At 36.9% G+C, this 10,520-nt stretch overlaps 1 protein-coding gene across 6 annotated transcripts; it reads left to right on the forward strand.

The window, feature by feature from the left end:
• The first annotated feature begins 237 nt into the window (after positions 1–237).
• LOC120086715 lies at positions 238–9,644 on the forward strand. Of its 6 annotated transcripts, none has more exons than XR_005484298.1 (9): positions 238–444; positions 602–673; positions 4,953–5,038; positions 6,855–7,238; positions 8,016–8,237; positions 8,343–8,464; positions 8,712–8,816; positions 8,933–9,049; positions 9,141–9,644. XR_005484298.1 is itself a non-coding variant. In XM_039043488.1 (8 exons), the coding sequence occupies exons 2-8, from the start codon at positions 659–661 to the stop codon at positions 8,944–8,946; spliced, it is 948 nt and encodes a 315-aa protein (XP_038899416.1). In that variant the 5' UTR covers positions 238–444; positions 602–658; the 3' UTR covers positions 8,947–9,644. The 6 variants fall into 6 exon arrangements, 2 of the variants coding, with proteins under 2 accessions (XP_038899416.1, XP_038899415.1); XR_005484299.1 differs by having other exon boundaries at positions 8,933–9,039; XR_005484296.1 differs by having other exon boundaries at positions 8,712–9,049.
• Positions 9,645–10,520: the final 876 nt, after the last annotated feature.

The raw sequence follows: 10,520 nt of genomic DNA on the forward strand, positions 1-10,520 counted from the left end.
TAAATAATGTTTAATTAAAAAGTAAATCATTCATTGATATTTAAAATGATTAAATAATTAAAAAGTATAAAAATATATTAAATAAATAATGTTATAATTATTTAATTTTAATATTTATATAATAAAACACATTTATTTAACATCCAGAGATTAATCATCTGTAAATCCAAATACAGTAATAATGATTCGAGATATTTAATACTCATGCTTGTGAAATATTATGTGCCAACCAACCGGCCAAAAATGAAAGAAAATCGAAACCAAAACCTAGTCATACTACAACCGTTCGGTTCCTTTTTGCCATGCCCAATTGCCCAATTTTCTGAAATACGAAACAGGCCTGTGTCATCTTCATAATGGCATTCGACTCTTAGCCCTGTTTGAAGTTGCAGTTCAAGACTACCCAACTGACACAAACCCAACATGTACTGTTTCTTCGGAGACGTAAGATTTCTTAGTTTGTTTTGTGACCAAATTCTTTTCATTCGGACCGTTGTACTCGAACTTCTCCACTCTTTGTTTGCGATCTGAACCATTTCGCTCATTTTTAACCCTATTTGAATCGACTGGTTCTTGAGTTTTGTGATGCATTTGTTTGCAGCTGTCGACCGACGCGGTTTAGCGGTGGAAATAGTTGTTCTGCTGACTGCTTCACTGTATGTATGTTGAAATGGTGAGATATTTTTCGATTCTATTACTTGGGTTTTCTTCTGATGAGTTCTCTTTTCCGATTCCTTCGACTGCATGCTTTTGTTTCATTTAGCTAGTTTAGAATTGGGGTTTTGTAAGATGAGAGCAAATGGGCATGTTGGACCTTGGAATAAAAGGATGCTTTCGCCACTAGGTTATAGGACATTGCATTGTTTTGTTATTTTATTTTATTTTTTTAATGTTAGAATTCAGCATTGATATTACGGATGGGAGTTTGAATTTTGGACTTGGAAAGGTTATGGGTGCCTTAACCTTTGAATTACGCTCATGTTGGGACAAGATAATCCATGTTCATACTCTGTTCATGTTGTTGTGAAAACTTTGCTGATAAAGGGCTTAAGGTCGATGAGTGGGGGTGTCATACAGTGCCTTGCATGATAGTATGGTTTACACGAACAAGATACGGTGGGCTTTATGTCCAGTAGTCTGTGGTTGTGAATGATATGTGTAATAGGCTCTGTAAATTGGAAGATTTTTGCGAGTTTTGTGATCGGGATATTATTTACTCTTGAATGAATGAGACTTGTATGTGCTTTTTTCCCTAACTAAGATAAACCGACTAGGGTGACAGACATTAGACAAGATTATTGCGAAAACTCTGGCTGGTAGATTGAAGCAAGTTCTTCCTAATATCATTTCTAACGCTCAGGTAGCTTTGATAGCAGGCCAGAAAATTTTAGATTGAGTGCATATTGGTAATGAAGCTATTGAAGACTATAGGGAAAGACATGAGGAGGGGATCATCTTCAGAATTGACTTTGAGAAACCCTATGACTATGTGGATGGGGACTTTCTGGACAAAGTCTTAGAGAGGAAAGGCTTTGGGGTTAAGTAGAGAGGTTGGATGAGGAATTGTGTTAGATAAATGTACTTTTCTTTTCTTGTCAATGGGAGACCTAGAGGTAAGGTTTTTCCTATGAGAGGTCTTAGGCAAGAGGATTCACTTTCTCTTTCTCTTTCTCTTCCATTTGGTGGTGCATGTCTTATGTAGTTTGGTATCGGCTGGTGTGGATAAGGGGATGATCTAAGGTTTAAGGTGGGTAAGGGTGTAGTTCATTTTTCACATCTTCACTTTGTGGTTGATACTTTTTTTTTTCTCTCTCTCTTCTCTTCAGTTCAGGTACGGAGGAGGCTTCTTTTGTCAATCTATTAATTGACGCCCTTCTTTGAAATGATCTTTTCCTCGAAGATTAATAGGGGGAAGAGTTCTGTTTTAGGTATTTGTCCCTCTAAGATTCACTCCTAGGTAGCTATGGTTGTGTGTGGAGTGAGTAGGTTCCCCTCTACTTACCTTGGGCTCCCTTTGGGTGATAACCTGAAAAGTAAGTCGTTTTGGAATTTGGCCTTGGAGAAGTTTCAAAGAAGGTTGTCTTCTTAGAATAAAGTTTGTTTTTCTGAAGGAGGAAGACTCACTCTTATTTAGGTGGTTCTAACTGGCATCCCTAATTATTTCTTGTCCTTGTTTAGGCTTTCCAACTCAAGTTAGAACATCCTTGGGTAATGGGAGCTTGACATTATGTAACGAGCCTCTTTTGGCCAAATGGTTGTGGCTTTTCTTCACCGATATCGACTCTTTATGGTTTAGAGTGATTGTAAGTAGATATGACCCTCACCCTATGGGTTGGAATTCTAATGGGGAGTTAAGGGGCCTCTATAAATCCTTCTGGGAACCTATTTCTTTTGAGTCCTTTCTCCTTTTCTCACTTCATAAATTGCTTGGTGGGGTATGGCCTTAGTGTTTATTTTTGAGAGGATTGGTGGGTTAGACAAAAAAACCTTTGTGAATTATTCCCTCGTCTTTATTTTATTTCAGATAAGTAGTTGCATCTTGTGGCGTTTGTGTTGTCTCCATTTGTCCATTCTTTGGGCTTTTGTCACCCTCTCTCCGATAGAGAGGCAGTGGAGGTGGTGAATTTCCTTGTTATCCTTCATTACCGTATTACTGTTCTTGGGAGGAGGGATGTTAAGAGGTGGTCTCTCGACCCTGCTAGGGAGTTTTCTTGTCATTCAGTTGACTGCATTTGAGGCTTTAGCCTTCTCCTTATGGAAGTAAAAGTTCCAAAAAAGGTTAAGGTTTTTGTAGTAGGTTTTATTGGGGAGAATTAATACACTGGATCAAGCCTCAAGACATTTGTAGTGTCCCAAGTTTAGGAAGGGAACATGAATTAACTGTGATCACATTCGAATCAGAGGGGATCATGAGGATATGAAAATATAATTAAGAATGACTTAAAAGAATTCAAAGTCTCTACCTATACCAATAAGATGTACCTTCCTTTTCGGTGGCTAAATCATAAGAACCCCAAAGTTAAACGTGCTTAGCTTGTAGCAATCCTATGTTGGGTGACCTCCTAGGAATTTTCCTAGAAAGCATGCGAGTGAAGACAAAACATGTGAAAGGACCCGTGTTGATTTGTAGGGACAACTTTCACTCTTAGAAGCATTCAAGACAAGTGATGACGATTTTGCCAGGTCACAGGGGATGCAGGGGAATGCCAGGGCAATAAGGTACCGAATTCGAATTCCGAATCCTGGGCTTGGGGCATTACAAATGGTATTAGAGGAAAACCTCTCCGAGCAAGATGTGGTTCAGGGATGAACCAAGAGGAAGCTGGTGGGCATGTAATGCCCCGATTATAGGAGGGGGACATGAATGGACCGAGATCATATCCGAATGAGAGGGGATCGTGAGGATATGAAAGTATAGTTAAGAAAGGCTTGAAAAAATTGAAAGTTACTACGTGTACCAACAAGGTACACCTTCCTTTTTAGTGACTCAATCATAAAAACTCCAAAGTCAAGCATGCTTAACTTGGAGCAATCTTATGTTGGGTGACCTCTTGGAAATTTTCCTAGGAAGCATGTGAGTGAGAACAAAACATATTGAAATGACTCATGTTGGTTTGTGGGGACAACTTTCACTCTTAGAAGCATTCATGATAAGTAAGGACAATATTACCAGATTGCAAGGGATGCAGGGGAATGCTAGGGCAATTAGGTGCCAAATTTGGATTCCAAATCTTGGTCCGAATCTTGGGCCTGTGGTGTTACAACATTCCTCCTTCGTCTTGCATCCACAATGGTGCATTCTCTTTAGGAGCTTGGAGACATCAATGGGATTTGGTTCATTTGTTATGGGAATGCTAGTTTGCATTCCTTTGGAGTTGGTGGCAGAGTTCTACGGGGATCGTGGGGCTCGAAACAGGAATGCTTGTTCTTTATTGGAGGAGGTGGTTTTGAGCTCGCTTTTCAAGGAGAAGATTATGGTGTTGTGACAAGGAGTTCCGTTGCTATTTTGTTAGGCATGTGATTGGACCTAATGATAGAATTTTTAGGTATGTGGAGAGATTTAGTGAGGACGTTTCGAGAGTTATGGAGAATTAGGGGGCATTTGGGGTAAGGAGTTGGTTATTATAGTTCTAGGTTATTATAGTTGGGTTATAATAGTTTGTGTTTGAGATGTAGATTATTTTATTTTGGATTATAATAGTATGTGTTTGAGGTATAAACTATTTTAGTTTGAGAAATAAATAGTAAACACTGTAGCAAAGAATAAAAAAAATGATGAATGTAAAATAGTACATACTGTAGCAAACGAGGGTTTTGAAATAGTGTTGACTGTAGCTAATTGGGGACTACAAAATAGTATTTACTGTAGCAAGAGGTGGTTGTTATAATCTGAAGATAGTCTTTGTCCCAAATGCCCCCTTAGTGCTTCTATTTGGACGTTGGTTTTGTAATTATAATATAGGCCTCGTTCTTTTGGATTGGATTCTGTTTCGTAGTCAGTCTTGGACTTTCAGTTTTTTGGGGGTTTGTTTTTGTGTGTCCGTGTATCATTTCATTTTCTCACTAAAAGTTTGGTTTCTTACAAAAAAAAAAAAAAAAAAAAAGAAAGAAAGAAAAAAAATGTGGGAGGTCATTGAAGTTATTGTAAACTTTAACTGTCTACACGGCGAGCTATTTAAAGGCCACAAGCCAGCATTAAACAACATAACAACTCAAATAATTATCCCCAACAGCCTTTTAAACAACCACACGGCTGCTGTAATTGTAAATGCAAAAAGGAAACTGCATACAACAACAAAGGAAACAGCCCGGAGAGGACATAATTCTACATCATTACCGAGGAGGGAGAAAATAGGGATCACACTACTGACATTTTATTCTGAAGCACACTTTTACTTCTGCAGTTTATTTGGTTCTGAGGTTGTCAATAATGACCATTTTAAACACTGCAGGTTGATATTTGTCAGAAATGTGGAGACAGAGGTTTTCTTGAGGCTTTAAATTATTGTAAAAAATGTCAGGCTTATCCCATCCATCGGTATGCATTACTGATAATTGGCTTTATATATTTTATCTTTATATCAAATTTTACTTATCATTGGTTTTCTGTAATTGTTAAATATATCAAATTGTCTAATGTTCTATAACGCATGTGGTCACTCGCCACCACCTTGTGTGTTTTTAGGCATGAAATCACATTATGAGCATCCCGATTTTTGTTTTGTTGAAGGAAAAATGAATAAAATATTGTCCTAGTGAAGTGAGATGCATATATATATCTATATTTTAAATGTAATTGAATTATAAAGGGGAGAATCATGGGGAGAATCATGTACGCTATAGCATTATATGAAGTACATAATTGGTAAAAAAGGTCTTCTTCAATGATAAGATTGGAATGACAGATTTTAGCTAAATGCACTAAAAGGTATGACGAGACATAATATATTTTTATTTAGTTACTACATTGTCCCCCCTCTGCCTGTCTCTGAAAGCACTTTTCTTGGCCCACCAACTGTTGTAGGTGGCAAACTCCACCTCGCCTAGTGATGGGTAACCATTTAGGTTGCTTTAGGAGACTGATGGGAGTTTGAACAACTCAGGTATTACAGCGTTACATTCTAAAAGAAGTTAAGATATGGATACCAAATGATTATGGTCATTGAAGTATGTATAAATGAATATAGAGCTCTCTATTGATGAAGTAGAGGATTGCATAAATGGACTCCCTTGTGGTACTAGGAAAACGGACTCCAATTTAAGTTAATGACAAAAAGGTTTTGAAAATGAACACCAATGAGAATGATGGTATTTAGCCATATCTAGCATTTCATCCCATTCTCTTTCCTATCAGTGACCAAAAATTATCATTCCTTTCTAACCATAAACTCCAAATAGTAACTTTAACTGCAGTCATTCGCAGGATGTTTTCTCTCTGAATTGATGGCCTCCGAAATTGAATAAAACTCCAAACATTCCCTGCTGTACGAGCATGAGAATAAGAGACATTTGAATGTATTCATGAGAAGTCTTAATTTTGATGAATTGAGTCGGTGTTTTAAAATTCCTTCCTGGGTGCACGACTAGGTGCTAGGCATAGGTTTTGGTGCACACAAGTAGGTGCCCATTAGGTGTGTGCCTTTTGTGAAGCCCCAAGTTCCAAAGCCCTGGACCTTGGGGTTCTTCATTCTTCTAAAGAAATAAATAATTAGGGTTTTTCCTTCTTTATTAACTAATAAAATTTCCTAAACCTAAATGTAAAATTCCTCGTCTTTAGGAGTTTGGTTGGAAAGAAATACAAGTAATGTCATTAAAACTTCAGAGCGGTCATGACAACTAATGTCTGATTGGCACATTTTGATGCATTTAATTAGGTTTTGCATTTTGTATTATTACCCTTGTTTAAATATCGAGCAATGGGGCCGTTTTTTATAATTTTGATCCCTTTTCTCTTTCTTGTGTTGAAGTTTCTATCTTTTGGTGAATCTCTTTGTTCTTTCATTCATCTTAATGAAATCTAATATTTTAAATATTGAAAAAAACAAACAAAAAAAAAAGAGTGAAGCAATGGAGATTTCTCAGGCTGACATGCTGCCTAAAACAACCTTTGTTTATGTGCTGTGCTTCATAAGTGGATATGGAAAAGATCGTTTCTAATGGTCCAGTCAATTTGTTTGCCCTTTCTAAAAGCCATTAAATCTAAAATGTCAATGGAATAATTTTCTTTGCTTCTGCTAACTATGTGTGGCTAAATGATTGTCTGAATTACATTTCCTTGTAATTTTTATTTGGAAAATAGATATCTAATTAATTTTGCACTTTCAACCTTCACTCTTGGTCTCTTTACTATGCAGCTATTGCCTAGATCCATTGCCAGAATCTTTTGATGAGTATGTTACTTGGCTTTGTGAAGATTGTGAGGCAACCATTTTGCCAACAGTAAATTCTAAAGTTCAATTAAAAAAGGAAAAGCTTGTAAAACGACTCGAGAAGAAAAAAAAGAAAAAGAAAAAAAAGAAGAAAACAAAGAGGAATGATGATTATGGTCAGAGTAATCCCCTTCAACTACCTGAGGCACATTGCAGTGAAAAGAAGAATGATACAACACCTGGAGGGCCAGGAGAGCCAGTATGTGAAGGTGGGGCCAGTCACAGTCAAGTCGCTACATCATCTGATGCGTGTAATTCCATGAGGCACGACTATTATGTTGCACAGCCTATAGTAGATCCAGTCTGGAGGTAAGAGGTTTTTGTTTAGGGCTAGTCGCAAAATGGGCAAAATAAGTTTTTAAAATTAGGCCCGTAGCCCAAGCCTTTTTGTTTTACAAAAATAGCAAAAAAGAATTCCCAACCCACGATTTAAGACAGGAAATATAAAAAATTGTACGGATATACCTAATACACTTGATACACTTGATACTCGATACAATTGAATTAAAATGATACACTTAGATTTTTTTTTTCCTTTTTTATAAAAGAAGCTTTGAACTTTTTCTTCAAAAGTAGTCGACCCCTTCGCCCCAACATCTCTCTTCAAACAACCTGGCCACTATCCACCTATAATCGAGCTCTGACCACTAGAAACCATCATGTCGCCTCCGTCCTTTGACCCAAAAAACCCATGACGATGCTTGAAATCGAGCTTCTACGCCGCCGCCTTCGAAGCCCTCAGATGGCTTTGCTGCCAAGCCAATTCAATTGAAGGTGGCGATTGAGTTCCGACCACCAGAAACCACCATGTCCCTGCTGTCCTCTGACCTAAAAAACCCACGATGACGCCTTAAATCGAGCTCCTTCAATGATGCCTTCGAAGCCCTTCGCTGCCAGGCCGATTTAAACGAACGTGGCGATTGTGAAGCTCTATTTTACCACATTTGCAAACTCAAAGACTCAAAAGAGACACGCCTGCAAATCCCTAAACTCGATTTGCTACCCAATACAATTTCTCTTTTGTTTATGTCTATTTTTATTTTAAATTTTCAAAATGAAGGACAATTCATATTTTGGTCGTGACAGGGGAACTTTAAATTTTTGGAACCAAAGCATTAGCAGAGTTTGCGTAGTTGTTGCGCATGTGTCTAGCTTAGCATGCTCAAAAGTGTACGAGGAGGCAAAGATGTTACCTGAGTTACTTTCCGTTGAATTACTTCGTAGATGTGATGTATGGCCTAGAGGATTTAAGAAATTGGGGCCAACTGATCAAAGTATTGCTCTGTATTTCTTTCCAGATGAGGAAAGGTGATTAATTTTATTCTTCTACTTCCACTTCTCTCTATCTACTGCTTCAATTTATGAAAATGTGTACTTATTTATTTGTTTATTTATTTTTTTTTTTTGCGGCAGCCAAAAGGCGTTTGATCTTCTGGTAAATGCAATGATGTGCCAGGACCTAGCCATGAAGGCTGTGTTGAAAAATGCAGAGCTATTAGTTTTTACTTCCTCCATGTTACCAATGCGATACTGGAGTAAGGCCACAAATGAACCTTTTATAATTCAGTTTGTTGATTCAATCGTGGTACATTGAGAACTGGTGACGAAATGTATTGATTTACCAAGTATTCTTTTCACTGGAGATGTAATCTTTCGATTATTTTAGGGGTGAAAATTCCAAATGAATGCACATTTTCGCATTTTCTTTCAACCTCTCGTGCAATTCATTTAGCAATGTCATTCCAGCTTCTTGTATTAATCACTGAAAATATCCATGTGCAGGATTTCAAACAAAGTACTATTTATGGGGCGTCTTTCGTGGAAAGCAAGTGCAACCGAGAAATAACGTCGCTTCTGAGGAGGGATCTTTTGCTGATTCATCACCTTGTATGCAAAGCCCTATAAGTCCTATAAGTCCTTTAAGCAACACCAGTATTCTTCATTCTGGGTCACTTCGTTCTTGCTCTCCTCTGTCATATGACTAATTGGTTGATCAAAATCAGTACTAGGTCTCTAAGTGGCAATAGATTCGAACTCTGGCATTGATCTCAGGACGAACATAATTCCAGTTGCTAACCAAAAGACAGATGCTGAAGAATTCTGAATTGAGGTCAGGAATGGTGAGAGCTCAAAAAGTCTTACGTTTAAGTTGGAAACAATTTTGGAGGATGAGTAGATGATGAATTTATATCGTCTTTCTTTCTGGTGTAGATGTACATAGCTCCTCCCCAACTTCGGCTCTTTTGAGGCTATTTCAGTAACTTTCCAATGTTCGTTTCTTCACAGCACCAATGCTGTATGCTAAGGAGAGACGAGTGACTAAATAGTTTCCCCTTAACACCGAAGGCCATTTGAATTTATAGGGGAAGTGCTGCCCTTGCCATTCGCAGTTCTTTTCGGGGAATGGCTTTTGTATTGTGGCTTCGGTTTTACCTCTTTGTTGGTGATGTATAGCTATAGCAAAACAAAGCTTAACTTGAATATCTAAACTTATAATTTTTAGTGTGAAACCTTCTCAAGCCTAACATCTAACCGATCCATGTCAATATTGTTGGTGAGTTGGCTGGGGGTTCTAAAGGGAGAGGTTATTGTTCTTGTAGTTATGCTTGTTATTTAGGTTAATAGCAAATATGTTGCATTTTTCATAACCTCAACATGTGTTAATGACTCATGGTTAAGGATATATGATGTTACAGCAAGCTATGTTTTGTGGTCTTTTTTGTTTGTTAGATACGTTATGATTGCCTCTTCTACATATTGGTCGATTTGTAAATCAAAAGTAGCTTTTAACATTTGAGATTTGTATTAGGTGAGAATCACCCTACTAGGTGCTGAGTTGTTCAAGAGGACTTGTGTTCATGTCTCTTTAACATAAATATCGACATTTAGTGTTGTAAACATCGACGTAGTTCAATCAAGTAAATAAATACTTACCTCTCTAGAGATTAAATATTCTAATTAATATTTTCATATAAAGGAATAATTATACTTTTGATCTCTAAGATTTACTGAGGTTGCATCTGGGTTCTTAAGTTTTTAAAGGACCTTACTCTTACGGTTTGTTTTGGTTCATTTGTTAGTTTTTTTTCCTTTTTTTGTTAATTACTAATGAATAGTTGACGTGATACATTTTTTAAGTTAAATTGTAAATTTGGTTTCTTATAGTTTGAATAAAGTTAGAATTTAATCCCTATGGTTTCTAATTAGAAATTAGTCCCTACGGTTTGATAAAATCAAATAGTCTACAAAGATTATTTATGAGGTAGTATCAAATCATAAGGACTAAATTTTAATTTAAAAAATAATAGGAACTAAATTTTAACTTTTTCATATCATGAAGGCCAAATTTACAATTTCTCCTTTTCCGACTTCCATCTTCCTTTGTTGCTGTTTGCGTTTCTTTCATTTCAAATATTTTTTCTTATCGTTTCCTTTGTATTTTCTTTTTCTATTTCAAATCAACTGCCTGTGCGGGGTGTTTGTTTGAGATTGGCATTGAGGAAATGAGGGAAGAAGTGATTGTGATAACTCTCCCTTTCGTGAGTTATTTAGTCTTAAAAACATAACATATTGAGTGAAAAATATCTGTTT

Source organism: Benincasa hispida, chromosome 9, assembly GCF_009727055.1.
Source record: "Benincasa hispida cultivar B227 chromosome 9, ASM972705v1, whole genome shotgun sequence".
Classification (NCBI taxonomy): Eukaryota; Viridiplantae; Streptophyta; class Magnoliopsida; order Cucurbitales; family Cucurbitaceae; genus Benincasa; species Benincasa hispida.